Source organism: Micropterus salmoides, unplaced genomic scaffold, assembly GCF_014851395.1.
Source record: "Micropterus salmoides isolate LMB-PRFRI ecotype aquatic unplaced genomic scaffold, ASM1485139v1 Ms_hic_scaffold_2, whole genome shotgun sequence".
Taxonomy (NCBI): domain Eukaryota; kingdom Metazoa; phylum Chordata; class Actinopteri; order Centrarchiformes; family Centrarchidae; genus Micropterus; species Micropterus salmoides.
Genome location: NW_024041150.1, coordinates 41973120 through 41991019, shown reverse-complemented (window position 1 = coordinate 41991019; position 17900 = coordinate 41973120). Strand labels below are relative to the sequence as shown.

The window sequence follows — 17900 nt, the reverse complement described above, 5'->3', positions numbered from 1 at the left end:
CCCCACAAGCGTAGATGAGGTGCGACATGGCTTGGAGGGTAACGCTGGCTTCTCCAGGGAGGACGCAAGTCGAGGGGAGAGATAGCTCGCAAGCGCATCCTCCACCCGAGGCATCCTCCCATAACCACGGTCCCTAACCCCCATCACATTACTGTAGTTCAGTGATAGGGGTGTGGAAAGACGTGTAGAGAAGGGTCTGCCCCATGATTACTCAGTTCATCATGTAAATCAGTAAAGAATGGCAGAGACCGGCGTGGAGGTGGCGCGTGGTGCTTAAGAAACCTTTCATCAAGCTTACCACTAGCTTGTGGAGTCTGCTCCTCCTGTGGCCAGATGATGTTGAGCTTAGCCACGGCTCTAGTCACCACCTCCAGCAGCACGTCATAGTCGGGGGCTGCCTGTATATGAGTGAAGACTCATATTTCAAATACATTTACCTTTTGTACACAACTTTAAATCAGTGCCTAGGCCAGAAGCAAACAGGGCCTAATTTCCCTCTGGACACAGTCTCAGTGCCAGTCTCTATTAAATGAAATAAGCCCCTGATGCTGTGCTTACCACAGAATGTCTTCCCAAAGAGTAACCCTCAACGTGAGGTGTGCGAGTGTTTCATTTCATTTTTGATCCATCTCATGAATTGACAGTGTAGTGAGATAAAAATTATTTTTATTCAAAAAATAAGAATTGAAAATAATGATTGATGAACAGTTAACTTGGAATAACTTAGAAACTTACTCATGAAATTAATTTATTGACTCTTTTACAATAAATTATATTTAACTGTAAATCAGCCGGGCAATCAGGTGCTGAGCAAACAGTGTGAGAGTTTGGAAAAGTAATACGGAATACACCAGCTAGATTTACAATTATGGTTACGGTAATTATGGTATACTGTAAAAGGTCACACTCCTACATTTAATCCTATTTAGCTCTTTCTAGCAGATAGATTGGATTCAAAATTTCACTCAAACCTGGCTTGATTTTATGGATTGTTGATAATTTATTCACTAAAAATAGCTAAAAATTGCAATTTGTCCCTCAAGCCATTACGGTTTTAAACAGGTAAGGTATATAGTCAAATAAGCAGGATGTTCAGCTAGTGTGGCCAGCCTAATCGTAGCAAGGTGCAGGATATATAACTAATTTCCCTGCGGGGACAAATAAAGATTGATTGATTGATTAATTGATTGTAAAGTTGGGATAACAGGGACCTCATAAGGGTGAAGTTTTCCTTTTGTGATCATAACTGACTTTTATCATGTCAGTCATTGAACTCAGTTTCCCAGGAATCCTCAAAAAACTCAGCCTTGACACCAAGCTGCAGCTTTTATTGGTCAATGACCTGTGACCTCAGACACTTCATTGACAAAAACTACAGCACGAGGTCTATTTCCCTCTCTTTCCACTCTTAGTCTCGTTTCCTCTCTCCTTCTTCTGGAGGATACTGACAAACTTAGTACAGCAGATAAGCAAAAAATATTTCTAATGTGAAAAGAAGTACCAAAATTTGACTGAGTGTATCTCTTGGGTCATTCTTTTAAAAAATCCCTTAGCCACGTAAATTTCAAAATAATTTTTAAAGATGGTCATTTTTTCAGCCATTTTTTTTTGACCATAGAATATCATTGTCCTGGCCAATTTTGATAATTCTGGTGTCAAATGACTAGTTATTAACCATGGAATATTTAAATGTATACATCAGACATATTTTTTTATATTTAAATTTCTTTCTTATAAATATTTTTAAAAGTAAAACAACAATATTTTAGTATAACCTTCATTAGAAATGGACTTTTTTATTTGTACATGAACCAAATATGAACTTTTGGTTACTACTGTACAAAATATAATGAGTTGTTGCGAACTGGCGCTATGTAAATAAAATAATATAAAAATAAAATGCAATCATGTGTAACCCAAACACTTATGGATCATTGTATATTTTTCGCATCAGTAACCTGAATGACAAAACTAACTAACTGAATAACTAAACATTCCAGGATTAAAAGTTCTGTTAGATGTAAATGTTTAATCAATTGATATATGCTCTAAGTTGAAATGGAGCATAATCTTCACATTAGCAGCTCCACAGTGCTGTGCTAGCATGACCAAGGCTGTAGTATTTGCACCTTCCATGGCAACAGACCACACTTGGACAGTTGTTTGCAACTCTCTGCAATAGGGGGGAGATCAGTTACGTTACATTTACTTATTTAGCTTACGCTTACACTATATGTCAAATGTCGCACACCTATAGAGCAACTAGGAGAATCTTGCTCAGGCAGCAGTGTGAACTCAAACCCTGCTCACCTGCACCACACCAAAGTCACGTGTTTATCAGAGATAGGGACTCGAGTTTTAGACTCAGACTGGAGTTGCACTTAAGTCGAACACACAGTGACTTCAGACTTGACTTGAGACTTGTCCTCAAAAGACTTCAGACTTGACGCAGACTTGAGGTGCGGGACCAGTGAACAATGTTTCAGTATGCATCTGATGAGTATCAACTGTGCACAGCCACATGTATCCACTGACTCCGGCTGCGCCCTGGTTGCCGGAGCTGATCACTGCCATTCTAGTCAATGCTTGTAAATCCACCAGACGTAGCTGCAGCACGTCCCAGATGGCTCTCCGCTCCGAAGAGACAGATGCTGCGTCAAGCAGCACAGAGCAATTCGAACCGGGCAGGAAGTGACACACTGAATGACATAGATAATCCAGCAAATTTTCTAAATAAAACACCCTGTGCCAATCACAAAATAACAATAAACACGGTTAAAACAGACCAAAAAGGAACCATTTAATTTCGTAACCTCATCATAGTAGACGCATAAAAAAATAAGCACGGACAACAAACACATTGACTGCACCAGCAGCTTTAAAACTTCATACAACAAGGCCCAGATAAAAGAAGGACAGAATGCAAAATGGGTTATAACCTGATAGGTTAGTAAACATGTTTAGCTCAGTTTTGACTAACGTTAGTTTGCTTATGTTTATGCTACGTACTAAGGGAAGTTAACTGCGACTGCGGTTGGTTATAAAAAGATGAACGAGTGTTTGTTTGCTTGCCAAACTTGTGGTGGTCGATTAAGGTAATCATTTACGCTGGCTGGCTGCCATCCCATTAATGATAATCGTTGGCTGCGAACAGATTGTAGGTTTATTGTTGATCATGTAACATTAAAGTTTTATTTAGTTAACGTTACACTGGGTTTGAGAGTCTGGGGGAGTGTGTTGACTTACAGTCATTAGTTGCTGCAGTGCACATTGCATGGTTATGTTGTGTAAGTGAAAACAGGTTACAGTTACAGAATTTCTTATAGCTATGCAGTGTTCTAAGCAGCCTGGATGCAACACAGCAGGTGTTACAATACTCATTATAACCACCAGGACTTGAGACTTGACTAGGACTCTACCTCAGAGACTTTAGGCTTGACATGGACTCTAGATCAGAGACTTGTGAGCATCTCTGGTAGGCAGATCAGTCCACAAAATATGCCACAGATCACCTTTCCTAAATCCAGCCCCAGTCGGTGTTGATTATCCCCATATGCATCCTGCCTGGTAGGCAGCACGCTTTAAATGGGGAATGGTCTGTTCTTGCATAGCACCTTTTTTCCGTTTTAGTCTTCCGACTACCAAAACACTTTTACACTACATCACATTTACCCATTCAAACACATTCATACACTGAGACTACCTGCTCAGACTACCTGTCTCACATTCACAGCGATTGAACGGGGGCAATTTGCGGTTCAGTATCTTGCCCAAGGAAAGTTTGAGATTCAGACTGGGAACACATGGAGTTTCAGAGTTAGACTTGGTCTCAACAGTGTAGATTACAAGAATAATTGGGAGTTCACTGATGGCTTGAAAGAGAGGAACATTGGTGGCAATCATGCTATAGCCATTATTTTTACTTGGATTATGTACTGGTGGTAATTTGAGAGTTTTCTTTTGTTTCCTTTTGACAGAGGCAACATTTGCTCCAGTCAGCTTGCTTGGGGGGGATTACGGTAGTAATCTTTACTCATTACCATTGACGGCAACATTGACCAACAACATTGCTCTAAAATTTGTTCCGTGTATCATCAGCTTTAAGCTTCCACCAACTACACCATGCGTTTTAGCAGCTCAGAGCTCAGTAAGCAGATCATTGATACATCATTGATATTGGACAATTCTACACAAAATAGTATATCCAGGCCAGAAATGGTGGCCATCTTGGAAAAATGGCAGCCATCTTGATTTTTGCGTGGCTAATGGGTTTTTATCAAAAATTTGTGTCAATTTTGGTACTTGTTTCCACTTTTGCTGCAAAAATGCAATTAGCTGCTCCGCTATCTAGACAGCGCAGCGGCTATAGAGGTAAATCGGTGCCAAAACCATTGAAAATGGACAGACTAAAAGTCACAAATAGATATTACAACTTAAACACAAACACAAACACAAAACATAATCTACAAATAGATTAAAAATCCACAAAGTCTTCATGATCCACAAATGTAAAACAAGATCTACAAATAGATACAAAATCCACATACAGACTCTTCATGAATACAAATATAAAATACGATCTACAAAAATTTAAAATCCGCAAACAAACTCTTTATGATCCACAAATATAAAGCATGATCTACAAAAAGATTAAAAATCCACAAATAAACACATCATGATTCACAAATAGAAATCAGTGACTTGTACTTGAAAACCAGAATTTGAAAGAATGTAAAATGATTTGTCTGTGCATGATGATTTTGATTGTTTTGCATTATATTCCCATCAAATCTGATGTTTATGGATAGCCTACATTTAGCTCATGGATTGAACCATTTTTTTTCTGTTTGTGAAAACGCTATAAAAAGGATGATTTAGGATGTTTACTTTAGATGTCACTTTAGACCTGGGCCAGTTCAAAAACCACTATGGCTAGGGCCCTCAAATATTGACTAGATTGTCCCAGAGAGGCTTAAGAGTCTTTTTAACACCACCACACACAGAACGTTCCCTTAATCTTTTTGTAGATCATGCTGTGTTTACAAGTTGTAATATCTATTTGTGACTTTCAATCTGTCCATTTTCAATGGTTTTGTCACCATTTACCTCCATAAGCGGCCTCCCAACTTGGCCTGCACAGACAGGACACCAAGCAGAACTCTGATTTTACAGCCGTGACACAAGGTCCTGCTTAAAATACCTGAATCCAATTCAGTTAAAGATTCAATGTGTAGGCTTTAGTGGCATCTAGCATCTAGCGGCTCACTGCACACCCTTCCCATTTCAAGTGATTAGAAGAAGCTACGGAGGCTGACACGCTGTGGCTCTTGTGCTAAATAATACGTGTGGCCCTCCATTTGTCCAAATTTCACTTCTCTTTTTTTTTCTTCTTCAAAGGTATTCAACATAGTGACACAATAATTAAACTGTCTGACTGTATTTGAGCATCAAGCATTTTTCATTAAATGTAAAACACACACACTTTCTCTCTTCTCTTATTTTTAGTTATCTGGACTGAAGAGAGGTGTGTATCGGTTAGCCAAAGCAGTACAGAAATACGACAGCTTTGTGAAACCCACAGAACCACAGGAGAAAAACAAGAACGAGAACAAAGGTTATCGATCCTGCAGAGAAACATGTTGCTGCAGCAACAAGAAATAAAATATAAAATAAAATATAAATAACAGTAAAGTTAGTTATTACATTACCCACAAAACAACATGAAGTTATGATTAGATTTGATTCAATATAAATATATGAATGAAAATACAAAGAAACATGTCGGTGCTGACTATGACTTACTATACTAACTTAAATTTAACATTGAAATATATTGCAAATCCAGACATGTCATTGCAAGAAGGTTTGCTGTGTCTCCCAGCACAGTCTCAGGAGCATGGAGGAGATACCAGAAGACATGCCAATGCACAAGGAGACCTGGATAGGGCTGTAAAAGGGCATGAACCCAGCAGCGGGACTAGCATTTGTTCCTTTGTGCAAGGAGGAATAGGAAAAGCACTATCAGAGCCCTAATATTGACCTCCAGGGGGAATACTGGCGTGCATGTTTCTGACCAAACTGTCAGGAACAGACTTCATGAGGGTGGCAATGAGGGTCTGAGATCCTCTAATGGCATCTGAGCTCACAGCCCAGCACTCGATTTGCATTTGCTAGAGAACACCTGAATTAGCACCCCGACTCTTCACATATCCTTGGAGGGGTGGCCCTGGGTTCCTCCTGGTGCAGAACAAAGCCCGGCCTCATGTGGCCAGAGTGTGTTTGCATGGGCCCTCACCTTCACCAGACCTGAATCCAACTGAGAACCTCTGGGACGTTACGTGTCGGTGACACCGCCAAGTAGTGCCACAGACTGTCCAGGAGCTCACTGATGCCCTGATCCAGGTCTGAGAGGATTTCCCCCGGGACACCATCTGTCATCTCATCAAGAGCATGCCCAGATGTTGTCAGCAGTGCACACAGGTACATGAGTCACATCATGAGTTGCTGTAAGGAAAGTCAGGCAGTTTGGATCTGCCTGTGATTTCAGTTTGTTTTCTTTGTTTTCTTTGGTGTGATTTTGAATCCAGCCCCCAATCGGTTGGTGATTTTGTTTTCCATTGACAGTTGTCACTTTATTTGGTTCACAACAAATTATACAATGTTCAATAAAGATGTTGAAATTCCAATTATTTTGTTTAACGAGATCTGATGTGATGAAAATGTCCCCTAATTATTTTAAGCAGTGTGAAATAAATGGATGTGCAGAGGTCTGAGGGGCTCTGGGGACCAGTTCCAGGCCAGCTGGACATCAGTGGTTGGACTGGTGTGAAGGTGTGAAGGTCTACCTCAGTGAAGAGTAGACGACCTCTGTCTCTACTGGAAACTCTGAACACACAAACACAAACAGTTCAAACAACATGAGAAACTGTTGGAGACAAAGAAACTCCATCACCAGACAACAACTCTGCTTCACTCAGTTCTCAGGAACTAACAAGAGTTTCAAACTAGAGATTCACTGAATCAGGTCGCACCAGTAAAACTTAAGAGAAGTCTCAGGTAGTAAAGATTTGAGTGATCTGAATCTGTTGCTAGGAAACATTTGTAGGGCCATCCAATCAAGAGTAATCAGCTACATAAACAGGAAGTCAGTGTAGCATCACAAGCTGAAAAATGTAATTTTCAGTTCTGTACATTCATATTTAGTGGGAAACATCAGTTTAAGCTAACCAACATTATTTCGTCATTTATTCTTCATTATTAGCATCATGTTTGTAAATGGAGGTATGTTTTGTTTATTGTGAAATACTATTTTAACTGTTAAAAATAACAATAACAATAATGATGAGAAGTATCACGTCCAATGATGTTTTACAACAAATACATTTCTGTACCAGAACATAAATGTCTTTATTATGGATTTACTATGACCATAGGACCTCGTAAGATAACATTGGATGGTACTTGGATGATGCATGTTTGTTCCAGTGAGTTCCTTCTGCAGAAGGCTTGGATAAAATTCACAGAACGACAAGTGTTTGCCTAAGCTGTTTATTTGAAATCAAGAATTGCCATCATAATTTTGGCGTTAACTCGGCCGGATCACTCCTCTGAGAGGACTTGGACACTCGGAGATGAAAGTGAAAACCATACGGCTGGAGTCTGTGACTCTGAGTGTCAGAGGCTCACTCACCGCTGTGATCCATACAAACCTGGTTGCTGGCAACACTCTCTTTTTGGTGAGTATTCAAGTGAAACAATTCTGACAGACATGACAACAGTAGAGGCCTGACCAGTGGAATTTTTCTGGGTCAGGGATCCCTAATAAAAGAGATCTGTGTGAGTCAACGGACTCGCTAAAAATTTAAAGTAAAAAGGGTTACTAAGGGTTACTCTTCTAAGGCAATACAAAGTGAATATATGGTTATGTAAAATGCTGAATGTGTTACTGCAGATGCATGACTGAATTGCGCATGAATTTTTTTGTGAGATCTGAAAACAGCCTTGTATGAACACTATGCAGAACATGTGTGAAGGTTGAACAAAGGCTTTTTGTAAATGTCACAAGATCTTTTTCCAGTTCAGAGCTTTTCCATGGTGTGGAATATAAAGGAGGTATTAGTGAAAAACTTAAAACTACATATCTGTGAACAATCTTTTCCCCGGCGGATTACTTCAAGGTCCTTATAACTGCCTAATATTACTGGAGATGTTACATTCCTTGTTCGCTTTGCATCTATAACAGATGTGTCGTTCTCTCATTATTCCATGTACTTTTTAAAAACTATTTCAAATAACTCTCACTAGTGGTTTACTCCTTTGTTTTTTGGATGTTGTGTTTATGTGCTCCCCGGTCGAAAGAAGTGCTCTTAGAGGCACTGAAAATGTACTAGAAATTCACAGTAGTATGCTTATAGTACATTCATACTCCTAACATGCTTACTACAAGTATGTTAAAGATATATTCTCCAGAGCTTTAACATACTTCTCAAAAGTATACTTTGAATAAATTGGTAATAAATATAAACTTAATTAAACTTTTAATAAATATGCTTAAATAAAATCCTATTTTTCACAACATTTTAGTCTATTTATTAAAAATATATTTATTTAACTAAATACTATTTAGGTGTACTTTGTGGAAGCACATTGTTATAATTACACTTTTAGTGGGTATGAAATATAGTTATGCTAAATATGCTTCATTGTGTAGGCTACTGCAAAATATTGTAATTATTTATGTAATTGCCTTCTTGCCGCGCTCCTGCACATGATCACTGTTTTTGCCCTCACTACATGTCAATAGGATCAGACTAAATAAATATTCTTGTGAAAAAATAATTTTATTTAAAATATTGTTATACATTAAGTAATTGGCTACTTTTGTACTCCACAAATTGACTGCTGTGTTAATGTGAAATTTGTTGTACCTGTTTAATAACACTTTATCAAAAACAGCTCCTTGGCTGAATGACACAGTAGTGTTTATGTAATGTTTTTGATCATGTTGTAATGGAAGAACTGAGCATTGGGAGGGGTCCCTTGTGGAAAACCATTTCACCTGAACCTAAACGGTTAGCATTATCAGAACAGTTAGACATGATGTCATATTGTGTTTCAGTAACTTTAAACAAAATAAAAAAATCAGACAATGGTTAATTAATTAATTAATTAATTAATTAATTAATTAGAGGTAATATTGCTTTGATATAGACAAAATATTTCCTTTTCCCTTCCACAGATGCTGTGTGATAAAACAGTTTCCAAATCTCTTTGGCCTTGCTGTCAAAGTTGCATGTTTGGTACCCTGTAGACCTGTGTTTGAATCTGGGCAGGGTGACTGCTCTCGCCTTTGGCCGCATATGGTGTCAGAAGTGGGACGGCTTGCCGTGAGGTCATCTGAGCCGTGGCCAGAGTCCGAACCATATGAGGGACCCCCATGGGTAACATTAATGATGGGATGTGTATAGTGTACTTATCAGTAAGGCTGATCATATGTCATCATTTTACTGATTTTATTTTTATTTATTGTATTTGCTTTAGATGTGATACATTCTGCTGTACCATTTAATGTACAGGAAGTTATTTTTGTAATATACTAATATAACTAATACTACTATAATAATTTATTATTATGCTAAAAGGGCATTTTCCAAGATATTTTTAATGCATTAATAATGCATTATTCTCATACTGAATGGCTTCATAAAGCAGCTCCCCAAGATATTAATAGTGACTCTTGGAGTAAACTAGTAATAAATTACTAATATGCTGAAATGCTAATAAAAATGTTCAGGGAACACATTTATGTGAAGTTTATGTGAAAATATATTATTTATATAAGTGTTCTTCAAGTATATTTAAATTGCAGTAAAGGTACTTAAAATAGATCCATTTTAACACAACTAAGTATATTAAAATATATTGCAATTATCTTAATGTTGTAATGTTGTAAGTTTTTCCAAAAACACATTTAGTATACACTTAGTATAGTACAATTAAAATATGATAAGTGCATCCAAAAAAGTGCTACTTAGGTATATTTCTTTTTTACTTGGGTGTACCTTTCGTCCTGTTTGGTCTGATGACTATTTGTCCATAACTGACGTCTTCTGTTCCTTTCACTGCTGAGTAGACTACAGCTGGATGACTCTCTGGAAAATAAAAACACATACAAATTACATAACTACAGGTACTACAGCTGATACCAGTACTGTTAGTACATTTACTGCTGCTACTTCTACTGGTATATTTACTGTTAGTGTTTAAAGTACTATGAGTACTGCAGCACATGTAATAATACATGTGTTGCAGTACTCGTAGAAATAATTTCATTATTTTTCTTGTAGAATTATAATAAGTTTTATTATAAATGGCAATTTTACAAGTGTCTGCTTGAAAGACAAAATATAACTCGGCGTTATTTATTTGAAACTAGACGACCACAAAGCTGTTCGCTTTTTTTAAAGAAGTTCACACATTTGAGCACATGGCCCAAAACAGACAAACACATCACCATCAGCTAAAACAGACCACACTGTAGTGAGAAACCACCAGTTTCAAGCCAGAGTTCACTGGAATCAACAGGCCGAAGTTGCTGCTGTGGTTTAGATGTGCAGAGTGGAAAAAAAAGATGCAGAGGCAGGTAGTTGTGAGTAGAAAACTGCTGTGATTAGAGGAGACTTTGTAAGTGAATCTGTGTAGCTTAGCTTTGTAATTCTGATTGTTGTTGACAACCTTGTTTTGTTGGATTTAGCCATTTTTTTTGTTGTAATATACAGATATTTCTTTGTTGTATAGCAGTGTTTAGGAGTGAGAAGCCCTTTTTGTTTGCACCCTTTTTCTCCTTTTTTTGAGATTAGAAGCCTAGTTTAGAGCTTTGTCTTTTCTTTACTTTCTGTTTTTGGTTTAGGACAGTTTTAGTCTTCTTAGATTGTTTTGGTTGTTGTTTTGGGCACTGCTCATCTCTGAAGCTAATAAAACTGCTATATTGTATTGTGTTCTGGCCTTGTTTGGAAATGGGAAGAGTGGGAAGCCACACCTTTATGTTACATCCAAGACACCCCTAGACCTTGGGACGTAACACCAGCAAACTGGACCTGATGCCAACTGCCTTGGTTAAGTCATGACTTTCCACCCTATGCTGCACTATAGGTGGCATCATGGAGCGGTACGTATCAGCTTTGCCGGTCATCCCGACACAAAAGAAGCCTGGTTTGGACCCAGATGATCCAAACAACTACAGCCCAATCTCCAATCTACCTTTCCTCATTAAAATCCTGGAAACAGCTGTGGCTGCCCAGTTTCATCGCCATGTGTCAGATAACAAATGACCTTCTCATTGCCAGATCCTCCTTGATCTCTATGCAGCTTTCGATACCATCTCCCACACCATCCTTCTCAACTGCCTCTCTGAACTTACTGGCCTTACTGGCACAGCGCAGTCTTGTCTCCAACAGGAAACTATACATCGCCCTCAAAGACTTCTGCTCACGTTGGCTCCAGCCAACCACAGTGTGCCCCAGGCATCTCTGCTTGGTCCCCTTCTTTCCTTCTTTTCAATATCTACATGCTACCCCAGATGATGCAGCAGTCAGCATGGACTCCAATTTCCACTGCTATACTGATGACACCCAGCTGTACATAAGCACCAAGCCCTCAATCCAGAACTCACCTGCCACTTGTCAACTGCCTGCCATACATAAAGACTTGGACAACTGCAAACCTTCTCAAACTCAACAACAATAAATGGACTAATTACCTAAACGTTTAATGATTGACTTCTGATGCTTGAGCATCAACAGCTTTGTGACAGAAATGTCTGTCCCAAAGAAAGGGAAATCAAGGCACAAAAAAAGAAAGTGAATGAAAACAGCTGCCAACTAATTTCTTTTAAAAGAAAGGTGATCACAATCACAACTAGAACTGCAAGCAGTTGTACGCAGGGTCCAAGCCTCCTGGCGCGAGCCGGCCCACCTGGCCCCGCGGAGCGCGTGCGAGTCGGCTCAGGCGCCCCGGCGCGGCTCGGGGGCCCGTGGAGAATAAATGAGCAGAGTTAGAAATTAAAGGGGCTTGCAGTTACGGAGATCAGAAATCAATGTATGTCTATGGGAGTGTTATTTCATATTCGATTAATAGCGCCACCTAGAGGCTGATTGATGGCAAATTTCACACAGCCCCTCTGGAGGGCATGCCACATGGGACAAGGTCCCCAAGTTTGCAAATGTAAGATCTGACATCTTGTTTTTAGCGTTGGCGCAAACATTTGTTAGCTTGTAATTGGGACATTTTTTGGCGGATCAAAATTCCCTCAGGTGTCATCAGAGGTCCATGGGGAACAATTGCTCCAAATTTGGTATCAATCGGACTTGTGGTTATGGAGATGTAAAATGCATGTAAGTGAATGGGATTTTTTGAATAGCGCCAACTAGGGGCTAACTGTACCAAATTTTCACAGCCCCTCAGGGGGCATGCAACATAAGGTCTTCAAGTTTTGTGTTGATCAGCCTTTCCAAGCCTGAGATATGTTATACTTCCTGTTTTTAGCGTTTTCGCAAATATCTGTTAGCTTGCAATTGGGACAATTGTCAGATCAAAATTCCCTCTACAAACTTCTATTGGCTTAGTCTGGAGATGGTCTGTGCCATGTTTCGTGTCGGACTTGCGGCTTCGGAGGAGTTAATTAAAATAGGTTTTCCAGATTGCGATTTAGTTAAATGAAAACGTCATTGCACAGATGCATATCCTATACCATAGGAATCGGCGGCATCCCCCAAACACACAGAGGTAAGGTTTATGAATGTGCGATGTAGTGGGCCGTAGTTATGAGGCAAATGTCCTTTGGTTCAAATACCCACTGAAATTAATGGGGTATTTGAGCTTCGATTATATCGCCACCTTTAGGCCGAATTGCACAAAATTAATATGTAATCAGGGCCCCATGGGGAACAATTGGCCCAAATTTGGTATCAATCAGACTTGTGGTTATGGAGATATAAATGCATGTAAATCAATGGGATTTTTTTTAACATCTTTAATCTGCAATAACAGCGCCACCTATGGGTATATTTGAGTGAACTTTGGTGCCTGTAGTAAGGGGACCATGCTGAACAATTCGGGACTGTTTTCATGTTAATATGACTTGTGGTTAGAGGAACAAAGTGTTCGGTTCAAATAGCGCCACCTAGGGGCTAGTTGCACCAAATTTTGCACAGGCCCTCAGGGGGGTGTCCTACATTAATGCTCCAAATTTGGTGTCGATCGGCCATTCCAATGCGAAGATATAACATCATTTGCTGTTTTTAGCATTTTTTTTAGCCTGTAATTGCGACATTTTTTGTGGGATTAAAATTTCATAAACTTTCATCAACTTGGTTCAGAGAATATCCGTGCCAAGTTTGGTGTCGATCGGACTTGTGGCTTCGAAGGAGTTAATTAAAAATTTACGGAAAAGAACTTTAGGCAGAAATGGGTGTGGCCTATACCACGAGATTCAGCTCCATCCCCTGAACGCTTGGATATATAGTTTTTGATATACGCCTTTGTAGACGGGAGTTCCAAGCCCAAACGCGTTGACCTTGCTTATAGCGCCCCCTAGAGGTAGAAGTGTGCGGATTTTTGCGCCTGAGGTACTCTTGGGGCTGTGAACGTACCTTCTGAGTTTCGCATCCCTAGCAGTTACCGTCTAGGCCGCAGTATCAGTTTTATGCATACTGGGTACTGGGTACTGGGTAGAGCCCACTTCGGGCTTGGACGCCTAACTAGCAGTGAAAGAATGGTTTAATCTAATATCAGCAGTTGTTTAGATTGAAGACAGGAATCTAGCTTGATGCAAATTTGCATAGTAGGCTAGAACATAAATTGTTATCGGCATCATAAATTAAAATTTATACAGTCTTAATAAAAACTCAATACAAACTATTTTCAGCGTATGCGCCTTATAACCACTAACCTACACTGTGGGTTTGGACACAAAGATAGATCAAATGTACTGAAATTATATAAATGGCAATGTAAAGGCCATGAAAGCTGAATTTTAAAGAATTTGTCTCTGCGTTGGGGTGGACCAGTTCTTATAGAATTTTAAGAACTTCTTAAAGTTTGTTTCTGTAACTGATACAGTTATTTATTATTATTCAGTATAGTATGCATTTTCTCAATGTAGGGCTATGACAACACACTATGGTATTTTTCACCATTGTCTTATACCTTTATAATGAGGAATGCTTCAATAAACATGAGGGAAATAAGTTATTTTAAGCTTGAGACTCATAGCAAGTGTCATTTAACCATAGTAAAGTTATTGTAGGATAGTGTTGTAGTAATCAAGACTGGTCTTGATCTTGTGACCGGTCTTAAGACCACTTTTTCTCATCTCAGACTTGACCGCATTTGTACTTGGTCTTGTCTTTTTCTCTGACATTGAGGACTCAGGATTTTATTTCACGACCAGTCAAGACCATAACTTTAGGAATATCAGTAAATTGCTTTTGCGTTTTCTGTTTTGTTTGTTAACATCCTAACTTTGATTGGATGTAAAACGTATTGCTTCAAATGCAACCAATAACCCTAATTAAAAATATGTTGTTACCATTAGTGACTGTCACCCCTCCCCGCCATGGTAAGCGTGGAAAACCAGTGTTGAATAATGATGCTTATGTTGATTTCAGCTCTTAGAGTTTGTACCTAGGTTTTTAAATGGGAATGTGGAGAAAAGAAAAGGAGGGTTGAAATGTAATTAGATTTCAAACTGTCCAGACTTAAGCAGAAATCACAGATTATTATTACTCACAGATGTCATTTACACTGGGGTCATGTCCTCACCACGTTTTGAAATGGCTGATTTTGAGCCCATCACTCTTTGAAAGCATTTGTAAAAAACATTCTAAAAAATAGCTTGCAACAAGGCCATTGCACCACAAATTGGAGCAGAAATTTCTCCAGAATGCAGGAAATTAAGTATTTAATGCTTAATTTTATTTTCTGGGGAAGACCCGCAAATCACCCGCTCATATATTTCAGCATTTCATATATTTTCAAAATAGTGTTAAAAATCTTCTCGAGTGTTTCTCATGCATCATCATGTCTCATGACCCAAGTGTATCATCATGCCCCTAATCTGAGCCCTTAAATCCCCGCCAATTTCAACACAAAGTGACACCCTTCTTATTACTTGTTTAATAAATGTGGTAAGAATGGTTCATTAGTGACAACCCTATTCAACACAACTGTTCAGTATAAAAGGTGTGTACAACCCACTTTTTTAAGAAACAGGCCAATAGATTTTTCAAAAGTTGGTTCATAAGGGAACAGAAAAGAGCAGCTGTACCTCTCGTCCTGTTTGATTTGATGTCTTTGATGAAAATTTGACCATAACTGACATCTTCTCTTCCTCTCACTGCTGAGTAGACTGTAGCTGGATCCCTCTCTGGGAAACAAAGTACAAACAGTTGATACCAGTACTACTGAAAACCGATGTGTAAAAGTCCACAAATTGAACTGAAGTACAATTGATTTTCTTGTTACTACTACTATGTACTGCTGTGAACACTAAAAACAGACTAAACACAAGTGAAGGGGATTTATCTGAATCGGAAAACAACCACAGAGCTGCTGGCTTTGATCAAGATAAAATAATCACCACAGGATGAATATGTCAGTTAGTCAACATGTCAGGACATCACACAAGGGATGGGTAGTGTATATATTGATTTTACATTTGATTATTGAGATGAAAATGCTATATATCATCATTCACATCACGTCACTTTCCAAAATCTTTCAAGGTCTAAAACTGAAACTGGTCCTCACAAAGATATAAGAACAAGAACAGACAGTCACTGCCCCTGAAAAACAGAATCAATAAAACATTGTTACCTTTGCTGCGTCTGATTGGCTGCTGTAGGTGATGTAATATTTTGACATCACTGTATTTGATGTCGTCTGTGATGTCATCATCCTGTGTCAGTTTCCTGTGGATGCATCGTTTCAACAGTAGAACCAGTAGAACCAGTAGAACCAGAACACAGAATGATAGAACAGCAGACCACAACACAGAGAGAGGAGGAGAGGAGGAACCAGGAGGAGAGGAAGAGGAGGAGGAATCAGGAGGAGAGGTGGGTGAATTTGGACTTGTAGTGGTGGGTTTCCCTAAAATGAACAAGAAATTGTAATTTAAGACAGAAAATAAAATACATACATTAAATAATGTATTCAACAACACGCTAGCAGAAAGACACACATTAATAAATTATTATTATAAATATAAATAAATATATTATAAATTTGTAATCTTTCGCCACTGTGGTTAAGTTTAAAGTTAAAAAGATCACATTTCAAACGGTGGTTTTCACTCTTCTTTCTTTGCAGACTGCAAAGTTAGAAATGTTGTCACATCATGAATCATCTCTGCCGTCCTGAAACCTGCTGAACTCAATGTAGAAAACAAAACCAGGTCAGTTTGAGAATTATCTTTGAGCTCCTCACCTGTGACAGAGATCCAGCTGGATGGAGACTCTCCACGACCGCTGATGTCACACTTGTAGAGGCCTTCATCAGACTTGTTAACATGGTGGATGGTCATGTGACCTGTAGGCTCAGTCCTGATGAGGGAGCCATCTTTATAGAAACCAGCTGGGAGGTTGGAGGGAGGGGTCTTTGTTTTACAGTGCAGAGTGACATCATGTCCCTCCATCACAGGGAGGACAGGACTCTGCAGGATCACTGGTCCACCTCAACACAGAGACAAACTACAGCATTTCATCATTTACACACAGCTTCATCAACACTAACTCCACCGTCTGATCTTACCAGTGACAGTGATGTTGATGGTGTTACTGGTTGCTCCCTCTCTGGACTCACACCAGTAAACTCCACTGTCCAATGTAGTAACGTAGCTGATGTTACAGGAAGAACCAGCTGATCTTCCCCAGTCAGCTTCACAGTGAGTCCTGGTTTCTCTGGTCGTGTTCCTCCTCAGCGTCCATCCAGCAGAGCTGTCGTCCTCCTCACAGCTCAGAGAGACAGACTTCCACATGAAAAACTGAGAGCTGCTGGGACTCACAGTCAGAGAGGCTGGAGGAAGAGAGAAAGATGTGGTTAGAGTTGATCCATTATTTTCTCCACATTCCTCATATTCTTTCTTTCTGTCTACACTTTCTACTGCTGAACAGATTTTTGTGTGTCAGGCGCAAAGTTAAACTTTGAGTCGAACTCAAAAATGAGCTGAAACTCTCAAAGTTGTTGTCAAAGATGTGGGTTTCACGTTTACATTCTTGAGGAAACAAATTAAACTGGGGTCTTGAGTCCTCTCAGAGAACATTTTGTTTGTTACACTCCATTTCGTGCTTTCTGGCAACAATTTATACTGCCCTACAAAGCCAAAGCGCAGTTACTACACATTTGGTCAAAATTTAGTTATGACTTGAAATGGGCTTTATGACATCTGTTCTGTCTTGTGACAAAGTCTCCTACTTAAATTTTGCCCCGTTTCAGAGAAACGAGAGTGTCAAAATTGCAGTAACTACAAAATCCAAGCTAATACCAAGGCAAACGCTCTGGCTGGCTTTGTTTTCCGGCTTGTACACCGCAGATACTGCGGTCTGCCTTGGTAGCCTAATCCCGAAGTGAACTGTAATACTGTTTGCCCCCGATCGTAACACTCCCTCACACAGAACCAACAAGCCAAACAGCTAATATTATCTTACCATAGAGAAACACCATAGCACAATCCCGCAGTAAAATCATTGTTAAACTTGCATTGAAACACAGCAAGGCACACTGCTTTATAATCAGTTACTATTAGCTAAGTTGGCTTGCCAGCCACTTGCAAATCAGACAAACATTGTAGCCAACCTGCTCCCTGGAACGCTTTTACTGTGACAGCGTGATTTGTAATCGCGTTG

General features: G+C 39.3%; 1 protein-coding gene across 1 annotated transcript; it reads right to left on the bottom strand.

Moving 5' to 3' along the window:
- Positions 1–4359: 4359 nt before the first annotated feature.
- LOC119911577 (low affinity immunoglobulin gamma Fc region receptor II-c-like) lies at positions 4360–17283 on the bottom strand. The gene is made up of 6 exons (XM_038730480.1): positions 16807–17283; positions 16483–16728; positions 15874–16146; positions 15326–15424; positions 10062–10151; positions 4360–6885 (listed from the first exon to the last, which is right to left on the bottom strand). The coding sequence occupies exons 1-6, from the start codon at positions 17030–17032 to the stop codon at positions 6842–6844; spliced, it is 978 nt and encodes a 325-aa protein (XP_038586408.1). The 5' UTR covers positions 17033–17283; the 3' UTR covers positions 4360–6841.
- Positions 17284–17900: the final 617 nt, after the last annotated feature.